Here is a 22,915-nt window from a genome sequence, read left to right on the forward strand (position 1 = left end):
GGCATGCCCATCAACTGGGGAATGGCTGAGCAAATATGATTGTGGTGGATTGTGCTATAAGAAGTTATATGGTGGAACAGTTTCAGATAAACCTGGGAAATCTTACGTGAACTAATGCAAAGTGAAGTGAGCAGAACTAGGAGAACTGAACAAAGTAACAGTAATATTGTAAGAACAATAAAGTATGAAACACTTAACTGTTCTTATCAATAGAATGATCCAAACAATTTCAAAGGACCCATGATGAAAAAACCCTATCCACCTCCAGAGAAAGAACTGATGAACTTTGAGTACAAAATGAAGTAATAATTTTTTCACTTTGTTTTTCTCCCTTTTTTTGAAATATAACTAATTATAGAAATATTTTACATTTACATTTTATTTTAAAGAGTTAGAATTACTTTTGGATGAGTAAAGTGCATAATTCAATGAATTTACCTGAAATGAGAATGTAAATGTCCACACAGTTGCCTGCATTATCTATTTTCTCTACATTTTTGTGGTGATCTCATCAGCTCCTATAACTTCAATTATCATCTGTATAAGATGAATCTCAGATCTACATCTAACCCTGATCTCTCTTATGAGCTCAAGTATAACATCATCAACTGTCCATTGAATATTTAACATATTCATCTAAGCATATCAAACTCATGAGAAATCATTATTGTCCTCTCTACTCCTAATCCATTCTGACTTCTTTGTTAGTATCAAAACTAACACCATTCTTCTAATCACCCACAGCCTCCAAGGCATCATCAGTTATTTATTCTTTTGCACCCCATTTATCCAATGAAAGGCCAAATGTTGTCATTTTCATTTCTACAACATCTCTTGAGTATGTCCCCACCACCCCTCTCACACAGACTCACTCAGGCCCTCATCGCTTCTCATCCAGACTATTCTAATAGACTACAATTTGCTATTTGTGTTTCAACTATCTTCCTGTTCCAAACTATCCTCCACACGGCAAACAAAGTGATCATATCCTCTAGTGCAGGTCTAACCATGTTCCTCCATTCATCCCCTCCCCATGAAACCCAATGGCTCCCTATTACATCTAGGATCAAATATAAGCTATTCTAGGGGGCGGCTATGGGGCACAGTGAATAGAGTACCAGTTCTGAAGTCAGGAAGACCTGAGTTCAAATCCAGCTTCAGACACTTAACACACACACACACACACACACACACACACACACACACGTGACCTTGTGTGACCTTGGGCAAGTCACTTAACTCCAATTGCCCTACCTTCCCCCCTCCAAAAATAGCATATATACATATATATGTAATATAAACTATTCTGTTTGACATGTAAAGCTCTTTACAACTTTCCTACTTTCTCTCTTTCAATTATTTTCTCATAGACAACCCTTCTATAAAATATAAAAGTCATATTAGCTTCTTTGTTGTTTCACACATGGAATTCTCTATTTTCCCTTCCCTACCTGTCCCCCAGGTACAGAATGTATTTCATTCTTGCCTTTTAGAATCCCTGGTTTCTTTCAAAACCCAGCTCAAATGCCTCTTTCTACCTGAAGCCCCCTTTTTGGTATATATTCTCTAAATATTCATGTACATGCATCTCATCTCCCAGTTAGAATGAAAGTGACTAGAGGTCAGGAATTATTTTACTTTTTTCTTTTTGTTCCCAGCACTTAGCATTAGTGGCATATATTAGGAACACAAAAAAATTGTGAATTTCAAAAGTACTTTATGAAAGGTTCTGTGTGGTGGTACTATTCTACATGGTACATTCCATGTGTTGTTAAAAGTAGAGAAAAAGATCAAAATTGTAGACTTCTATATAAAAACCTATCATAGGAAGACAATGCAAATAAACACCATTTCTCTCAATCACAATAAAAATTTCAGCAAAAATTTTTGCTTCTCATGAAACTAAACAATTTTCAACATTAATCCTTGTTTTAAAAAAATTGACTTAGCAAGTCAAAAAATATATTCAATTTTAAATGAAAGAAAATTCAAATAGAGGATATGGTTAGACAGTTACCTCCATCCAGGTAAGAGCAGGTCCACAATTGATCTTGTTCCCTGCAATGGCTGAGAGGCGTGACAGGTATGCCACAAGCATCTGAGTGACCAACTGTTGACAGAAAGAACAAGCAGAATGACTCTGAGACAAAGTTCTCTCCTAAATGGTAAAATAACTGGTAACAACATATAGCTTTAGAATCAGGAATTTATTGGCATTCCAACATTCAAAGGAGGGAGATAACCAAAGCAACATGATACATCATCATAAGACTATTTCAGTGTTTCAGAGGACATATGACTTCATCACTTAGAGCACTCCTCTCATGGCTGAGCATTCACATCAACTGGGGACCAGATTTTTGGTGAAGAGGCTGTTTAAACACAGCTGAGGTGATCCTTTGATAAGAAACACAAAGCCCTACACAAAGTCCCACTCTGACCCTTTCTGGCTCAGCAGGATCTGTCTGAGATTTCATTCTTACACTCTTTCAGAACCACTATCATGTCCATACCAACAGAAGGCTTCTCTCTAGCAGAGGAGTAATGTAAATAAAAATACTGACATTATATATAAAGCACAATATAGAATGTTACATCAAAGTGCTATATTTGATGAGTACCTCACTTGCTTTGCATGCTGTTTGTCACGATAAGTCAGCCTTGTCTCACATGTAGAACCTTTAACTTGGTTACTTAACTACACCTCAATGATACTATATATAAGAGTCCATAATTATGTATCAGATTAGTTTCCATTTCTTTTATTGTATTTAAAACATAGCTACAAAGAAAACAGTGAAGGCAGGAACAGCATAGATACATAAACGAGTAAATAGCTAGGTAGCTAACAACAACAAAAAATCAAATAGACCACGGGTCCTGGAGTCAGAAGGACCTGAGTTCGATTCCAGCCTCAGCCACTTAACACTAGTCATGTGACCTTGGGCAAGTCACTTAACTCCAATTGCCCTGCCTTCCCCCCTCCAAAAAAAAAAAAAAAAACAGTAAGAAAGTATGCATACAGGTAAAAATCCAAGGAGTAATGTCCTTGGTTCCAAGGGAAAAAGACCACCACAGTATCATCCCTATTAATTGCAGAGAATCCAAGTTTTGAATATACAAACTGAGTAAAAATCAAAATTAACTTTTTTCAGTTTAAAAATTATATCATTTTATTAATACCTTATTTATATATTGCATTCATTTGCAACTCCCATCTCTCAACCCACCTCCCCTGCCCCCACACACCTTGGACCAAAAATTTTAATGGAATAATAAAAAAGTAGTTCAAAAATATATATTAAAAAAAGTGGACAACAAACCACAATACTGCCATACCCATACACCTCCACACACATATATACACTTCAGCAGTGAAAGAAGAGAGGTCTAGCATAATATTTTACGTTAAAGTCATTTTAATAATGAAAGCCTTGATTTTTTCTCTTGCTTTTCAATAATAAAATAGTTAAATGATATCAGAAATACAAACTGAAGATTAAAGGACAGCTAATATTTAGTACAAAAACCAAGAAGCTGACCAGTTTAAAAAAAACAAACCTGATCACTTCCTGGAAATACGAACTGCTTACCTCTGAACTGTCCTTCAAAGTGTCAGAACGGGGAAGTTCAGAGAGCTGGGAAAAGCGTCTGTCATAAATACATAGATGGAGATGTTTATCAAGTACTCGGAAATCTTCATAACTTCGCTTCACAATCCAGCTTTTACCCTGTATACAGAATGAAAATAATCATTGTAATTGAGCTCTATTGGAGACTTTCTATGATTTAGAGTTCACACTTAAACCCACAAAGTTACACAAAAAAAGAAATTGCAATGAGGCTTTTGCATTATTTCCAGTAGCTTGAACTAGAATGCCCCGGCTAAACCTGCATTACAATGAACTTCATACTACTGGTTACAGTGAGACTCTACATACAGAGCTCGGCAATATATGCCATGCAAGTCAAACAACACTCAAACTGGTCTGAGTACCAGGCTACTTCCTTAACCTATTTTTGAGTATTGATTCTCTTCCATGAGACACATACCTCCTACTGCTCCTTCCTTGCAAGAGTTAACCCTGGTCACCTCTCCTTCCCCACAACTATGCCAAAGCAAACAGAACAAAAAGCTAAAACCGTGGCATACACTGCTGAAATATTAACTGCTGCCTTATTACAATGACAATTCTATTAGTTTAAAAAGCAACAATCCTATGAAGCAGCATAAATGATAAGGTTCCTATCAGGTGCCCTAGTGATTCTACCAAATACAAATACATTGTTAAGTTCTGGGGGAATAAAGTTAAAAAAAAAGGCATTAGATCACAAATCATGGGCAGTTAATAATGATCATTTAAACAAAGGGTGATTGATTATATATCCCATATGGGATATTCAAGCCCTTTGGTTCAAGTTATTAATGATCCCTAAATTACCAAATATTTTCTCAATCTTCCTAGACCTTTCTATATGTGATCACTTACCTTCTTACCCTACATATATAAAACTTTTATGTGCAGAAGCTTTTCAGTTGTAAGTAATAAAAGTTATCTCTTTTATCTTTTGTAATTGCTCTGTTTCTTATTTGGTGAATACATATCCTAACACTAGAGGTGTATGATCTCTCTCTTCTAATTTTTGTACAGTATGATATTTAATATTAGTATTAGTTTGGAATGTATTATGATATGTAATGTAAGGTATATTCGATTATTGCCAGACTGCTTTCCAGTTTTCCCAAAAGAATTTATCAAATGAGTAAGTTTTCATACATAATTTATGTTTTTCACTTTTTGGACTATTGAGCTCAACTATTTCTCAATTGTTTTCCCATTTTTAATCAATATGAGATGGTTTTGATCATTTCCCTTGATATCCCAGACCTTTTTGTTTTTCCAAACAAATACTGAAATTCAGCAAGTTCCTTGGAAATTTGATATAGCATAAAAAGTGTAAATTAATTTTGGCAGTATTATCATTAGCATGGCCTAACCATGAGTACTGAATATTCCTTCAGCTATTTATACTGTTCTTAATTTCATTAAGGACTTTTTAATTAAATCTGTACATTTTTTGTGTTCTTTGAGAGGTTTATCCCAGATATTCTATGTGTTTTGTAGTTATTGTACAGTTCATTATTAACCAAATACCCACATGAATGCTAATTCCTCGAGGCAGGAAAAATTGTCTTTGTAAGAGCCAAATCTTTGCAGATCATATGCATTTTCAGATCTTCATTTCCCTTTATAGAATCACTTTTCTCCCATGGAAGTATTCACCAGTGGCAGCCCTTCCTACCAGTAAAATAATAGTTCCTAGCCGTAGACTCTCTCTTTTCCTGAAGGCTCTTTTCTGAGAAACTTCAGGTGTTGTATTCCTTTCATTGTTAGTTTTTAACTGGATTAGATTACATCAGTTATTTATTCCCCTCTATCTTCTTTCCTCTGTTTATGTGCCCTTCTAGTCTATAAGTTAGTTCTACCACAAAAATTTATTTATATGTAGTCAGGGTGTTATAAGCCTTATTCCAAAATGTTTTAGAGCTGTTTCACTCCTCTTAGTTCTATGAGGAACTGAAGAAAATAATTTCTTGAGGTCTATTTTTCTTTCTAGGGAAGTTTTAAACAATCAATTTTTTATTAAATGTGCATTTTTTTTTTCATTAACGGTTAGGTTCAGATGTGCAGGATATCTCAATTTAGAGTCCATCTTGAGCCCCTTTATTCTTTAGAAGTTCTGCAGGTGGATGAAGAATAGTCTAGTGATATTCAATTTTCCTTTCCTTTATATCTGAAACTCTTTTGGTTGCTTGCAGAATTTACTGTTTCTCGGTGGAATGATTAAATTTAACAATTTTTCTGTAGTGGAATTTTCAACAGTTTTTTTTCCCCCTTGGAAGCAATCCATGGATTCTTTCCTTTGGGAAGGAAGGAAATGGAACAAACATTTATTGAAAGCAACTATTATGTTCTAGGCACTGTGTTAAGTGCTTACAAATATTACTTTGCTCATCCAAGATGACACTTTGTTTTCAGTATTCAGAAGTTCCATGCAGTTTCTTGTATTATTCTTTTATTGTGGAGTTAAGGTTTTTTTACTTATTCTGTTCATTTCAAAATTCTATAATCCTTAATCTCTATAAACTCTATTATACCAATGTTTAGTTTCTAGAGCAATGATGTTTTCTTTTTTTTTTTTTTTTAAAGCAATTCGGGTTAAGTAACTTGCTCAAGGTTACATGGCCAGTTATTTTGTGCACCACCTGGTCGCCCTGATGATGTTTTCTTTTAATGTTACTGCTTTTTGTCTTCCAGATTCTTTTATATTTCTGTGTTTCCATTTCTAATGACATTTTCTTTATTTTGTTTCTTTGGTTAGACTGGCCACCATGGATTTACATTTTTCTATTCTGCAATTATTTCTGCTGTGTAGACCATAAATTCTACTTCTGCAACCTTTGTCATATTTTCAGACCATAAGGGAACATCTTGCTTTGGTTCCATACTCCCTTAGGGGTGCACAGGGGCTTCTACTCCATGAGGTGTTGCTTCAATTTTCCTTGGTCTTTTATTATTTATTCTTTTACTTCATCTGGAGTCCATATATCCTTCTGCTCAACCTCTTTAATTTTTTCTTCCTGAGATATCTGGTGATTTCAGTCTTAATCTCCCATCACTTAATTTCTGAATCTTTCTCCTTTAATGGTCATTTTCCTTGAGGGAGATGGTGGTGGTAGAACTCAAAGGCATCTCAGCTTCTTTCCACCCTGGGCAATTCACATTTTACAGTCCTCAGTCAGCTCCAAGTGACTTCTAGGGGACAGAAAGGGCTTAGCTAGATTCTGTCCTGTTTCTCTCAAGCTTAGTATAATACTATATATATGGCCACACACATGTCCTGCCCCAGTTTCCTCTTTCTTAGTCTTGACTATTGAAGCACAAAGTGCTGCCACATTGCTATCCCAAATCAATCAAGTTCCTGCCTCTCGGTTTTCTACCAATGGAAGGAAAGGTGGGAGAAAGCCTTGGAATTGGCTCGTGCACCTGGCGGCCAGAACGTGATGTGTGGTGAGCGGTGCTCTTACTCAATGTGAGAGATGAGCATTCTGATGTTCATTTGCTTGTTAGCTCATTAGAATGCTTGCCTAGGTGTTCTTGTCTGTGGAAACAGCTTAAATAACTTTATCTGCTGGGAATATTTCCTATTTTTGTTTCCAAGTCTGTTTCCTATTTATTTTTCAGAGGTCATGAGGACTGGAGAAAAGTTTAGGTTCCATCAGGTTGGTAACATGACCAAGAAGTGGTATTTATCATTAAATTAAAAAAAAAAAACTTATAAACCCTGAACTTTTTTCATAATGAGAAAGCTAGCACTCCTTTAAGAAAGTCCTAAACTTCTTTAAAAATGCTCAGTTTTTCAAGCTTTCAAAAAGTCCAGCGTTTAAAAGAAGTAGAAAACTTTACATTTTATAACATATCTCAAAAAATAGATATCTTGAACAGATGTATAAATGACATTTATTGCCTTAGGAGACTGGTTTATCTAAATTTTGCACAAAAATGCATTTAAATGATTCTTTTAATTTCACCTGTTATCATTTTGATTTTATTTTTGTAACTATTTGGTTCTACCACTCAGTTCATTCATATCTAGGAAGCAACTGTTGTGTTAAGTATTAGCAAGAGAGTCAAATGATGAGCAAGCTTCCAACATGTCATTTCTTTTAACGCTATAAAACTATTCTAGGCAAAGAGTTTTATAAAAAAAAAAATTCTTTTTATTTTTATTTCCATTTTTATTTTGTTAGATCTATGGTTCTCCCGCACAAGTTCACTGAATACCAAAATTATCTTTGGACCCCCTCATTTCTATTTCTGTTCTAATTAACATTTTACCAAGACATTCTACTAAACTTTGTAATTTAGTCTAAAAGTTGGACAATTCATCTTGTTGCTAAACAGTATGTCCATTATTTCTACTTAAGACTACTGCAGCTGACATATTTGCCATTGCTCACCACTTTAAATCTCATATGTATTATACATGCACATAACAGCATAACAATCCCACAATTTAAAAAAAATTAATTGCTCTGCCACTTGTCATTTAATAGCTATAAAAATGCCAAATTAAAAAAAAAAACTATTCCTTTAAAAGAAGCCTCAACCAAGCAGTCTATAATATCTCATGGGTTTATTTATCATGTCTTTCTACATGACCCACAGACCTATATAGCCAGTTTTGGTCTCTATTCTGAACTCTAGTATCACATCACTGTCTTTTAACATTTCAATCTGAATGAAGCACTGGCATTTCAAATTAATCATATTGAAATGAAGGCTCTGGGAAATGCCTTGAACTTTCCTTGAATCTTCCCAAATGGGACATTAGCCTGAGGCCATAAGCCTTCCGTTATAGCCCAAATCTCTGTTTCTACCCTAGCCCTCCATTGTCCAGTTCCCCCCCACCCTTGATCCTCCCAAAATATCTATGCCCAAATCTGTTATCCTTAAACTAGCCTAGCCCTCCATCATCTGTCATCTCCTGGTAGCTTCCAGCTATTTCCTACCCTAAACCTCTCATTACTGGAGTCTGACCTCATTTGACTCCTCCTCAAGACCCTCCCCAAACTCCTCCTCTAGACTACCCCTAGAACCTTCCCACAATCTTTCTGTATATAATCTGTATCTTGACTCCATGAGGTGGCCAAGAATTATCTCCCACAGACTCACCATCTGTTAGATTATTCTGGCCTGCTTGTCCAAAAGAAGTGTCACAGACACCTAGGCTCCTTAAGAGTCTACTCATTATGGCAAATCTTTAATAAACTTTGCTTTACACACACTTTTGAAAAGGGACAGGGTCAAAGTAGAAAACAGAACAAGTAGGTGGGTGGGATAGGATGGAGGGAAATATAGTCAGTCTTTCACAATATATCCACTATGGAAATGTTTTGCATAACTACACATGTACAACCTATACTGAATGGCTTATCTTCCCAGTAAGGGAAGAAGAGAAAGAATCTGGAAATCAAAGTTTTCAAATCAAATGTTTAAAAAAATAATTATTATTATTTTTACACGCACTGGGAAATAAGATATACAGGCACGGGGTTATGGAGATCCATCTTGCCCTATTGGAAAGTTATTGAGGAAACGGGGGGAGGATATAGGAGAGAGCAGATTGGAGTAGGGGGTATTCAGTGGGATCACTGTTTTGGGGTGGTGGGTAGGAGAAAGAAAGGGAGAAAATTTGTAACTCAAAATCATATGGAAATGAATGTTGTAAACTAAAAATAAACATAAAATTAAAAAAAAATAAACTTTACTTTGGCTGAGAGAAGACTTGAGCCAAATTCATTTGGCAGTACCAGCGTGTTGGTATTTTGGGGTTTCACACACCCCTAAACCTTAAACCTCAACATTTTATGGTTCCCTGACCTCAACAGAAACATCATGCATCATTCATTATCCTTCCCCTCTACCAAACCCATCCCTCTACTAACCTGCCCTATTTTTATTGAGGTCAACACCATTCTTCCAAAACTCTAGCTATATAATCTAGGCATTATCTCAACTTCTCACTCTCCCTGATTCCATATACCTAATCAGTTGCCAAATCTTGCCATTTATACCTCCACAGATCATACCATGTTCAAGATACTGTTTAAGACCTTGTAAAGGGCATTAAAAAAAGAAAGAGCCTATACTCTTAAGAAACTTATATTCACTTGGGGGTAAATGTAAGAAGATAAAGGAAAGCATTATAGTGGACAGATCCTTTAAACTAGAATCAGGAAAACAAGGGTTCAAACCCTGCCTCAGACACATACTAGCTATATGATCCTTGGCAATTCACTTAACTTCTCTGGGTGTAAAATGTGGAAGTTGGACTCAATGACCCTTAAGGTTTCAGGAAGTTCTAAATCTATGTAACTTTTTTATAGCAGAAAGAGAACAAGTCTCTTTACTTCTTATCATTGCTCATGGTTCTGCCCTCTGAGACCAAAAAGAACAAGATTAATAACTTTTTCATATGACAATCCTCCAGATACTTGACAGCTATGATGTTGCACCTGAATTTTCTCTTTTCTAGACTAAACATCCTCAATTCCTTTAATGGATTCTCATGTAATATGAGCTGAAGGACCTTCACCATCATGGTAATCTTCCTCTGGGACACACCAGCATATCAATTTGCTTCTTAAATTGTGACAGTTTGGACAAAACACAATGCTTCAGATGAGATCTGATTAAGTTATATAGTGTGGTGCAACTATCACCTCCCTATTTCTAGAAGCTACATCTCTATTAATGCAGCCCAAGATAGTATTAGCTATTTCTCTAAATAGAAAATTTCAATAAATATGCATCACTTATACCACTTTCACCTCAGTAGTTTAATTTTCCTCAAACAAATTCATCTCTGGAACACTTTGCCTCCTGGTTAGCAAAACACTTCTCTTTCTTCATTCAAAGGAACCTATAAAATCACTTTTCATCTATAAAAAAAATTCCTGAAATTGTAATAATTGTAGTACTACTCTGTAATACATGCCTTTCTCTCTGGTAGTTCTAGTCGCAGTAAAGTGAATAAATAACTTAATACTGAAGGGAAAAAAAGAAAATAGGCTAAAATGATATAGGCATTTAGACTGGTCACCTCTGGAAAAGGAAAACTGAATGTTTTACTCAACCAATCATTTAATGATCAACAAATATTTATTAAGACTCACCATGTGATAGCCATTGTGCTATATGCTAAAGGGAGAAAAAGATATCTGCCTTCAAAGGAGCATACATTGTAATGGGTCAGATAATGCCTACATAAATAAGTATATACAAGATACATATAGACTAATTACAAGGAAACCTCAGAAAGGAAGTCCCTAGAAGCTAGTAGATAGGGAAAGGTTTGCTAGAGAAGATAGCATTTAAACTGAGTCTTAAAGGAATGTAGAGACTGTAGTGGTAAGGAAAGAGCATTTCATGCATAAGGAATAGGCAGGTGAAAGACACATAGAGAAGAAATGGAGAACAGCAGCAAGTAGACTGGAATGGCTGAATGACAGAGGGAAGTAAATAAATAAGAAAGCTGAAAAGATAATAAGGGGTCATGTAGAAATGACTTTAAAATTCCAGAGAATGGTCTTTATTTGCTTAAAAAGATAATAAGCAGCCAGGGTACTTTATGGAGGTGGGGCAAGGATGACATGTCATGGTCCTCTTCAAGAATGAAAGACAAACTATAGCCTGTGCCGGAATGGGGACTCAGGTAGGCAGGTCCAGTTGGGCAATTCACCTTGTCCACTCCTTTCCTCTCCTGAAATGGGGTATCATACCCTTACATGAGGGTGCTTTGCCCAAAGGAAGGTAAATTTTGGTGGCTGAAACCTACCTAATTGGGTTAACTAGCTAGATTTCCAACTCTAAAACCCAATTCACTCTGGATCTCATTGATTGGACAATAGTCCCTGACCAAGCACCACTTAATGGTTACTTTTTGGGCCCTGCTAGCTCAGAGTGAATGTAAATAGAAACTGTTTCTCTTTGGGCCAGTCCACCAGAGGGTCTTCCCCTCACAGTTTGATTTTTGTTTTTAATTAAAGGGGCCCATCCCTAGACTCACTTCTTCAACAGGAATATTCACTGAATGAGCCATTGTTTACTCAAAATGAGAACTGGGAAAGACCCTAGCTTCAAAAGGCCAAGGTCTCCCCCACCTGGTCTCCTGGACCTTGCATACTGGGCCATCTCTAATCATCCTGATCTATATCTGTCCACTAGACCCAGATGGCTCTGGAGGAGAAAGCAAGGTCAGTGACCTCCCTCACTCAAATCCAATTCAATGCAAGTCATATCATCATCTCCCTGATGTCATAGTCTTCTTTGAGAATGAAGGGCAAACCACACAATGGTTTAGGAAAATCACTTTAGCAGCGGTTTGGCAGAGAAAGTAAACATTTGAGACAGGAAGACCAATTAGAAAGCTATTGTTCTGCAACAGATGAAGCTAAAGGTGATAAGGGCTACAGCTAGGATGGTGGCTGTGAGTATATTCTAGCCTTCTGCTTTTCCAACATCCAACCCTTTACCTCCCTTTTGTACTGGCTGTCACCCATCTCTGGAATGCCCTCTTGTCTCACCTCTGCCTCTTAGAAACACTAGCTTCCTTCAAAACTCAACTCAGGTATCACTTTTCTTTTGTTTTCACTGTGTATATATTTGGTACTTGGGTGAGGTAGTGTGGTGTGGCAAACAGAGAGCAGGCCTAACAATCAAAAAGACCTGGGTTCAAGTTCTGCCTCAGACAGACAGATAGATAGATAGATAGATAGACAGACAGACAGACAGACAGACAGGCAGGCAGGCAGGCAGGCAGGCAGGCAGACACAGGCAGACAGATTGGTTGTGAGACCTTGGTATTCTAAACAACTTTCTGGAACTTGCAAAACAGATGCAGCCCCACATTAACAGAAGTTCCTTGCTTCAAGTTCCCTATACTAAGAAAATCAGAGGTAACATCCTTGCTCTTTATCCTACAGTATGTACTTTGATATGCACTTATTGTCTTGCCCATTAGAAAGAGATCCTTGGAGAAAGAGATCATTTCACTCCAGTTGACAGAATCACTTAACAAATGCTCTTAACTTGAGAAGTAGAGATTAAAACAATAAAGTGGGTGACTGAAGGGACAGTGATGTCCTCCAAAGAAATGGGCAAGTTAGTAAGAAGGGCAGTGTGGGAACAAGTTCTGTTATGAGTTTGGATAGAAAGGAGTCAGTATGACAAGAAGCACTGGAAGATGAGACCGGAGCAAGGAGAGACTGTGGACAAAAACTGCAGAAGGAGGTGGGAGTAGGTCTACGAGAGGAGAAGGGACTTGACCAGGATCAACAAGCAATCATAAGAGATAAAATTTGAATCTTGGTTTTCCTGACTCCAAGCCCAGCATTCTATGTATTGTAACTGATTCTTAATGAGATATACTTACTAAACTTAAAAGGATTAAAACAGATTGTGTTTATATAGTACATTCCTCCCATATTATTAACTCTGTTTCTACCTCCATACAAGACAAACAAAATAATCCCTGTCTCCAAGGAACTTAACTTCTTTCAGGGGAGATGACACATATACATGGAAGTATATACAAAATATAGTTTTAAAAAATGCAAAGTAATTTTGGTAGGGGAGTGTAATGGGAATGCAAATTTGGAAGATCTTCCCTGCCCCTAGGCTAAAGTGCACCTGAAGCCTGGGGAGGGAGGCTTGTTTTTCAGTAGATACTTTTTGATTGGCAATTGGGTCAATAAGGTTGTTACATTCTCTGAGCCAGGAGAAGGCTATATAAGCCCTGATGTGTAGCTTTGTTTTGGGACTCACATTGAGAAGTGTTCTGTGATTTGATCTGAATTCTAGGAAGCCGTTGTTGAGAGTCCCCCGGCTTTGAAAAACCCAGATGTGGAAACCCAGATGTTGACTGGGTATGGATGTAATGGTTGGACAGTTTGGAAATCTGTCTACTTGATCTGTTTCTGTCTTGATAATTCTGCCTGTATGCTTTGAAGTTCGGGGTGCTGACCTTTTTCCCCTGAACAAGGTAAATGATATATGTCTGACTGATTAAAGTAAGCTTGTTAACCCATTTTGAGTTGCTTTCCTTTAACAAAGCAGATCCAAGAACCTGTGGTAGCTGTAAACCCTGAGGACGCTTGGGGTGCTTGCTGCTACAGGGAGCTAAGGGAGATCAGGGAAGGCTTCTTGTAGTGGTGTGCTTAGATGGGGGCGATGTGTGCATTCTTAGGTTCATAATACATCTAGATCGGGAAACCTCCTCCAAGGGAAACCATTAAGTCCAACTCTCAGACACTAATGCCCAGAGAGGTTAGGAATTTGAACAGAGTTCTTGACTCCAAAGTCAGTGCTCTTCCCTCTTCTTTTAAGGGATATGGGGAGAGAGAGAAGGGGAGGGGGAGTGAGCCTATACAACAGCATTCAGACAGGAGATGGAGTGTTGTGGGTGAGAAGGAGTAATAAGGCTAGTTGGGCTGTACAATACAATATGTGAAAAGACATTATATAATAAAGCTATAAGAATTAGCTGTCTTTCCCCCAAAACCCATCCCACCTAAACTTCCCACATGCTGTCAAGGGTACCACCATTCTTCCTGTCTTCCCTGACTCCTTGCTTTCATTCACCCCACATAACCAATCAGTTGCTAAATCTTATTGTTTTTTTTATCTCTCCAGTATCTCCCACATATGTCCCCTTCTCTCCACTCACACAGACATCATTCTAAATCAGTCACTCATAACCTATCCCTTATTACATTAAGTTCCAATTTTGTGTTTCTGCCTCAGGTCTCTCCCCACTGCCATCTACCCTTCACACAGTTGCCACAGTAATTTTCCTAAAGCACAGGTCTGACACTGTGACTGTGTCATCCTGTTGCTCGGTAAAGTCCAGTGATTCTCTATTACTTTTCAAAACAAATATCAACATGTCTCTGTCACTTCAAGCTCTTCATAATCTTATAACCTCTCTCTCTTTGGTCTTCTTACATATTATTCCTCTGTATGCACTCTATAGGCTAACCATACCAGCCCACTTGTTCTAAACACAGTACTCTATCTCCTACCTCCAATGACTTTGTCCCCCATTTTCAAAATCTCTTAGAAGCCCTGCTTTCCTTCAAGATTCAGGTCAAACACCACCTATATTCTGTAGTAAGACTTTCCTGGTTTCCTCCAGCTACTAAGGCCCCAACAAAGTACCTTATGTCTGCTTTGTTGTTGCTATTCATCTTCCTTTCCAGAAGAGTAACATAACATCAGGAAGATGATACCATAACTTGCAAGTGAATTGAATATAAGGGAGGGCTCTGCAAAATCACCAGCCTCACTTTCTCCTCCTGAGCCATCTGGGTCCAGTGGCCAGAGGTCAATCAGAATGACTGGAGATAGCCCTAGATGCTGTGGGAGATCACTTGGGCCTTTTAAAGCTAAAATCTTTCAGATTTCTCACTTTGATTGAGGCAACTCATAGATTAAGGCTATTTAAGAAATGAGCCAAGGAATGGCCCCCTTTTTCCTAATTTAAAAAATAAATCAATCTGGGAGGGAAAACCCTCAAGGTTTCTGGTCAAAGTAGAAGTAGTTACTATTTACATTTATTCTAAACCATAAAGGCCCAAACAATGACCCCTTAAGTGGGCTTGGTTTGGACCTATAGTTGGCCAAACAATGAGAGCCAGAGTGAATGAGGTTTAAAGAACTAAGGTTTACCTATGTGTGTATATTTTGTATCTTCCATTGGGACATAAGCTCCTTGAATACAGAGGAATGTTTTACTTATATATTTATATTCACAATACTTTGCACGAAGTTGACTCCTTAACAAATACTTGTTCAGTGATATACTTGAGATACTCATTTGCAAATGTCCAATATGCAGTTAGTAATGGAAGGACTAGAGGTTACCTTATAAATTTGAGTTAGATATAGAGATCTGGAAGTCTTGGGGTAGAGATGATATCTGAACCCGTGGGAAATAATGAGCTCATCAAGTGATAGAGTATATATAGAGAAGAAAACTCAAGATGGAAACTGGGGGATACCCATGGTTCATGGGCATAATATAGGTGAAGATCTAAGTAAAGGAGATTAAGGAAGGAAGAAAACAGAAGTATCATGAAATCCTGAAGAGAATAACCAGTAGTAGAAGATGATCAGTAATAACATATATTGAAGAGAGGTCAAAAAGGAAGAGGACTGACAAAGTCATTCAATTTGGAAGTTACAAAATCATTAATAACTTTGAAGAAAATTGTTTCTGTTAAATGCTAAGGTTGCAATCCACCTTGCAGAGTGTTTCCAAAAAAAAGTCAAGAGAGGAGGGGAAACACTGAGTTTAGATGACCTTTTCAAAGATTTAGCTAAGAAGAAAAGATGAGTGAAAGGACTATAGAAATCAGGAATGGTAAGATCAAGTATTGATTTTTTTGTTTGTTTGTTTTAAAACCTTTAGGAGATATGGGCACAGCAGGAGCCTATACACATGAAGAGAGTGAAGATTCAAAGAGTGAGGATGATAGTGGAGGCAGTCTTTTACGAAAGGGTGAAATCAAAGGTGAATGTATAGGATTTGGCCTTGGCAAGAAGAGACACCTCTACATCTGAGATAGGCCTGGAAAGATAGTGAGGATAAATAAGCAATGCGATGAAAAGCAGAGGAGAGAGAATTCTTAGTGAACTGTGAAATTACTGAAGATGATATATGACGAGAGGTCTTTAATTCAGAGTGTGAGGGAAGGGGTGCTGTACAAGGTTTAGGTCTGGAAAGGCTTGTGGTGAGTGAAATAGAGAACAGGTTAAGAAGTAGTACAAGAATTGACTTGAATCATTCAGGACTCATATGAGATTAGATAATAATCAGCAGTCTCATGATTTTCTTTGGTTTCATTTAGAAGCATGTGAATAAGAAAGAAGAAAAGCATCTTCATCTGAAGAAAGCAGAGAGTAAGAGTAAGTATTGGGGGGGTGGAAAGGAGTGAACAGAGACAAAACAAGGGGACAAGGGATTTGAAAGCAGATGTTACTATAGAGTTGAAATGGTCTGTCAAGTGATTGAGAGAAAGAAGGAATGAACAGATTAGAATATGGTTGAGGATGACTAATAGATTTGGGGGATGAGGAGGCATCAGTAAAGATGGAATGACAAAATATTATGATGAAAAAATCACCATTCTATAGTTGAAGAAACTGAAGCAAAAAGGTTAAGTGACTTGCTCAAGGTCACAAGTTATGATCATATTGGAACTAAGGTCTTCCTGACTCCAGATCTAACTCTTCATCAGTTGAACTCCCTAACTGCTTCTGACAGTTAGGATATGAAAAAGTACAATCTACATAAGTGTTACAAGAGAAGATTAATGTCATTAGGAAGGTCTCAGTAACAAAAAATGAAAAGGAAGAAAAAAGGAATAGGTTTACAATAACAGAAGTCTGTTAATTATGGAGGAGGTACAAAGAAACTGAAAAAAAGAGGTTAAGTTACTTTAAAAAGTCAACTAGAAGGTGTCTGACACAATATTTGAACTCAGGTTGGCTAGCACTTTTTCCCCTCTACACCATAGTTAACATTGGTGGAACTATGGCAATATAGCCACACCAATCTCACTTTTGATAGAGCTGCAAATTGGTTCCCTCTTCTAGTGAACAATTTGAAAATGTGTGAAAAAAGTTACTAGATTTTTCATACTCTTTGAGCTAGAGATCTTTCTATACAACATAGACTCCAAAGAGGTCAGTGACAAAGGGGATGTTCCTCTATATAAAACAAAATATTCAAAGTATCCATTTTTGTGACAGTAAAAAAAAATGGATAAGACAAAATGGGCATCTCTCATTTGGGAGAATGGTTGAACAGACTATGGTATAAGAAAGAAGTGGGAATGTTATGTTGGTGTAAGAAACGATGAACATGTATTTGGAGAAACATGGAAAGCTTTGTTTGCACTGATGCAGAATGAAGAACATGGAGTGAGGAGATTAGTTTATACAATGATTGTGGTACTACAAACACACAAAAAACACTAAAAGGAACTCAAATCAAAGTAGACAAAATAACCTTGATCTCAGAGCAGGGATGATGAAACACTTTTTCTCTCAATTGATAACAGGCAGGTCTACAAAACCATTGTGTGGACCTCACTGTTGTACACCTGTGAAACCTGGACAATCTACCAGCACCATGCCAGCAAACCAAATCACTTCCAGTTGAATTGTCTTGGGAAGATTCTGAAGATTACCTGGCAAGAAAAGGTACCAGGAACTGAGGTCCTTTCTCAAAACTAAACTGCCAAGCATTCAGACTCTTACTACACAAAGCACAACTCTGAAAGCACAACAGAAAAAGTTGTTTGAATACCAAATGTATATTTGCCTAAAAGACTATTTTACAAAGAACTCACAAGGCAAGTACTCACATGGGGGTTAGAAGAAGCAATATAAGGATACTCTCAAGGTCTCTCTGAAGAACTTTGGAATTGACTACATGACATGGGAGAGACACTGGCACATGTCCCCTATAAGGGAATGCCTTCATCAAAGAAGGTGTTGTGCTCTATAAGTCAGGCAGAACTGAAGTAGCTCAAAAGAAACACAAGAGGGGCAGCTAGGTGGCACAGTGAATAGAGCACCAGCCCTGGAGTCCGGAGGACCTGAGTTCAAATCCAGCCTCAGACCTTAAAACACACACACACACACACACACACACACACATACACACACACAAAACCTAGCTGTGTGACCTTGGGCAAGTCACTTAACCCCAACTGCCCTCCAAAAAAAAAAAGAAACACAAGATATGCAAATTTAGATAATACACCCCAAATGTTCACATGGCCTATTTGTGCCTGACCTGTGGTAGAGCATTCTGAGCTTATATTGGTCTAATAAGCCATAGTAGGACACACTGTATATTGACTATAACATAGGGATGTCATTTTAGTCCTCCAAGAACGAAGGACAACAACCAACCAACTGTGCCACATGTAATGGAACTGTACAAATAACATCTCATTTGATTATCACAACTACTCTAGGAGGCAGGTGCTATTAACCACCTCCACATCTGGGTATTATTCCCATTTTACAGCTAAGAAAAATAAAGCAACCAGAAATTAAGTGACTTGACCAGGGTTACCAGGGTAGTAAATTGAACTCAGGTCTTCCTGACTACAACTTCAGTGCTCATTTTTCCTATTAAATGACAGAATTGTACACTGGGGGCAATTATCAGTGTAACAATGTATCTTTTAAAAATTAAGGATTTCATCTTGGAAACATGAAGAAAATAATTTTTTGAAAGTCATAGTAAACTACTATAGACTTGCATTTCCAAAACAAAAAAAAAAAATTCTTTCATTGTTTGATACTGAGCTAAAATCCTGAAATTTATATTCCCTGTGTCATCTTACTCAACTTCTCTGTCCGTTGTCCATCTCCATCTTAATTTTTCCTAGAATATTTAATCACATGCAATTTTTTAATAATTCCTGTTAAAGATGGTTGATAGTTATAAAGGGTTTCAATGTTCACATATATTATATCATGTGATCTTTACAACAACCTAATGAGACAGGTACTTTCCACACAGGTTATTATTCCAGTTTTATAATGATGGAACTAAGGTTGAGGAAAGTTAAATGACTAGTCTATGGTCTGACAGCTATTACTGAAGAGATTTAAAATCTGAGTCTTTCTTATTCAAGATCCAGTGCTCTTTCCACTAGATGTACGACAAACATCTGTTTCTTCTTCTTTGTAATGTCATGTAAAGGTGTTCTTGTTCTTATTTATGCTGCTCTTGTAAACCAATAATAATATGAAGTAATTCTGCCTTAATGGATGTTTTATATCAATAAATACAATAGTTTTTGTTTCATCATTTCATCATTTTAATTTGTAATTCAGCATCTTAGTGTTTATCAAGTTTCACCAACTATAGACTAGAGAGCACTGGCTTACAACATTTTCAAGCACAAAACCCATTTTTAAGATTATTATGGGTTTCCATATCACAAGTATTATATTAGTTAGTACTAATTATTACTGGTTAACTTAAGACAATACATGGCAATGCTTTGTGCATATATAGATTTCTCATTCAGTCTGAAGTAGTTCTGTGTCACTCTAGTGATTCACAGCTCCAGGTTACATAGATTTAGAGACTGTGGCTTGAAATCCCATTACAGCAGGCACATTTTAAGCCTAAATTCTATGTTTAACATCCTATAAAATCATCATGTTTTAATTTACTACGTGATGTTGCCCATTTGGATTCATGTCATTAGTCAGTACTCGAACTATGCAGGATTACAGTTTCCCATAGATACTTGTTTGATAAACCTTTTAAGTCAGTATCAAAATAGAAAAATCGTGGGGCAGCCAGGTGGCGCAGTGAATACAGCACTGGCCCTGGAGTCAGGAGGACCCGAGTTCAAATTAGGCCTCAGACACTTGACACACTAGCCATGTGACTTTGGGCAAGTCACTTAACCCCAATTGCCCTCCAAAAAGCAAAAAAAAAAAAAAATCTATAATACTAAGAATAGTAGAAGAGAGAGAAAAAAGAGAGACAGAGAGAGAGTATGTAGCAGATTCTCTCCCAGCTGAACACAAACTGATTTATGTAACTCTATGGGTGAGATATCACAGGAAAAGTAAATTTTTTAATTAACCTGAGAGCAAGACAAGCTAGAAAGAAAGAAATACCATTCTGATAACTTAAGTAGCGACTCTAGGGAGCATGTTTTTTTAAATCTGTTAAAGTCTATTTTGTCACTTTCAAAACAAACAAGTAAAAATCTGAAACTTTGCTGTCTTTTGAGGCTAAACAATGAGTAAAAACTAGTTTAAAGAAAGTGAATCAAAAATGCAACTGCTAGGTATACACTCTTCAAGAAATGGGAAATAAAGGCAAAGGTCTTAAGTATGGAAAGATATTTGTGGTATCTTTTGTAATAGCAAAGAACTGGAAGGAAAGAGGGTATCCACTGACTGGAGAATTACTGAACAAATTATTGTATATTAATGTAACAGAGTATTATTGTGGTGAAAGAAATTATAAATGCAAAGAATTCAAAGCAAACCCAAAAATGTATTTTAAAAGATTCTAAGAAATATAAGCAGAGGGGTGGCTAGCTGGCGCAGTGAGTAGAGTGCCGACCCCAGAGTCAGGAGGGCCTGAATTCAGATCCAGCCTCAGACACTTACACACACACACACACACACACACAGACAGACACACACACAAAAACCTAGCTGTGATCTTGGGCAAGTTACTTAACCCCAATTTCCCTCCAAAAAGCAAAATATGTGTGTGTGTGTGTGTGTGTGTGTGTGTGTGTATGTATGAATAAGCAGAACCATGGGGGCAGAAGGGGAAGGTTCTTCATGATGAAAACAATGTAAAGGAAAATAACAGAAACTACAGAACTCTCTGTTCAATGCCATGACCACTCATGACCTCAGAAAAGTAATGTTAAAGTATGCTTCCTGTGGGTCAGTAAAAGAACTAGAGGAAATATAGATGCAAAATGGGGCATATCTTTTCATGTGTAACTTATGTATTGATTTTCTTTCCCAACTATAATTATTTATTACAATAGGAAGTTCTATGTAGGTGTGGATGAGCAGAGGTAAGTTACTGGTGATAGGAATAGTAAAATGAAATAAAAAGGATCAATAAAACATTTAAAAAAGGAAATAAAATTGAGGGACTTCTTTTTAAAAACATGATGCATCATGCATCATCTTATATCTGTCTTTCTCCAATTTCCTGAAGGTTTGTTAAAAAAAAAAGATTATATTATTCTGCTTGGCTTCAAAGTCAAAACTTGGTCTGGGATATCTACTTGTCTGAGTTATTGAAGAGGAAAAGCATACTTTAGGTAGGAGTTGAACCAGATAATCCATATGGGCTCCACAAATTCTAAGATATTAGAATTCTAAATAATTCCTCATGATCCTTTTCTGACAAATATAAATAGTTTAATATAACCATGATTTGATATCTCTATTGACCATGGCAGAAATATGGAAATTCAGAAAGTGAGACACATCAGTGTTGGCTATAACAAAGTCAAAGAAAAACGATTAATGTACTATAATGTATGTAATTATCACTTTGTACAAATCAGTATTAACTGTGGCCTAAAAATGGAAAAGGAACAGCTAGGTGGCACAATTGAGGGAACACTGAGCTGGACATCAGAAAGACTTGAGTTCAAATCCAGCCTGAGATATTTGATCTATGTTTAACATCCTATAAAATCATCATGCTTTAATTTACTATGTGATGTTGCCTATTTGGATTCATGTGCCCCCGAACAAATCACTTATGACTGTTTGCCTCAGTTTCCTCATCTGTAAAATGAGCTGGAGAAGGAAATGGCAAATCATGATTATCGTTGCAAGGAAAACCTCAAAGAGAGTTTATAAAGCATCAGAAATGACTGAAAACCAATGAAACAATGAAAATGCGTTTTCCAAAATATTATTTTCAGGAATGGATATTCCTTAGAGATTCTATCTCAACAACATTTGAAAATACAATCATTGGGGGCAGCTAGGTGGCACAGTGAGTACAGTGCTGGCCCTGAAGTCAGGAGGACCTGAGTTCAGATCTGGCCTGGGACACTTAACACACACAAACAAAAAAACAAAAAAAAACCCTAGACGTGTGACCTTGGGCAAGTTACTTAAACCCAATTGCCCTCCAAAAAAAAAAAGACAATCATTTATAACTTAACTATATTCATGGAAATAAGCAGTAGCACAGATAATCCAAAACTATAAATCTTTACATTAGTTATAAGGTACTTGATTTGAGAACATATACTGTTCTAAAATAATTTTGCTAAAGATATTAAAATTTGCTATTTCTATATGTACAATGGCAGAAGGGAAAGGTAGTGTTGAAATGTGTTAGTTGAAAAAGGAATTAAAATTCAGTATGGTTAACAGAGAGTTGCTATCCTCAATCCAGAATACTAGGAATTGAATTCGTGAATTAATTTTCACAAGATGCTTACAAGATATACACATTACAAAACTGATTCTGAATGAGTGAGCAGAACATATCTGAGAGTCTTTCAATAGACTTTAGTAATTTTAAAAGATTATTAAATCTCCCCCACTTATAAGCCCAAGGATGATTTTTCTAATCCACAATCTGGTATCTTCTAGAAATACAATTTTTTTTAACCTAATTTTGTTTTTGTTAGAATTAGAATTTGTTTTGATTAGAATTTAAGAAAAAATCATATTCCTCTTTGAAACAAATTCTGAATTTTCCTATACTATTACTTAGTTCCAGATTCTTGAGTACTATTTTACAGACT

The 22,915-nt window shown here is 36.7% G+C and overlaps 1 protein-coding gene across 6 annotated transcripts in view; it reads right to left on the bottom strand.

The window, feature by feature from the left end:
- Positions 1–22,915, bottom strand: part of ARHGAP32 (Rho GTPase activating protein 32) — a 423,257-nt gene that overhangs the window by 145,313 nt on the left and 255,029 nt on the right. For all 6 annotated transcript variants that reach the window (XM_069079883.1, XM_069079882.1, XM_069079885.1 and 3 more), the window contains 2 exons: positions 3,594–3,731; positions 2,018–2,110 (listed from right to left, as the gene is read on the bottom strand). In XM_069079883.1, coding sequence (XP_068935984.1) covers positions 2,018–2,110; positions 3,594–3,731 — 231 coding nt within the window. The remainder of the gene's footprint in view (positions 1–2,017; positions 2,111–3,593; positions 3,732–22,915) is intronic.

Source organism: Petaurus breviceps, unplaced genomic scaffold, assembly GCF_028583685.1.
Source record: "Petaurus breviceps papuanus isolate PSGF00001 unplaced genomic scaffold, PetGlider_PUasm1.0 91133, whole genome shotgun sequence".
Lineage (NCBI taxonomy): Eukaryota > Metazoa > Chordata > Mammalia > Diprotodontia > Petauridae > Petaurus > Petaurus breviceps.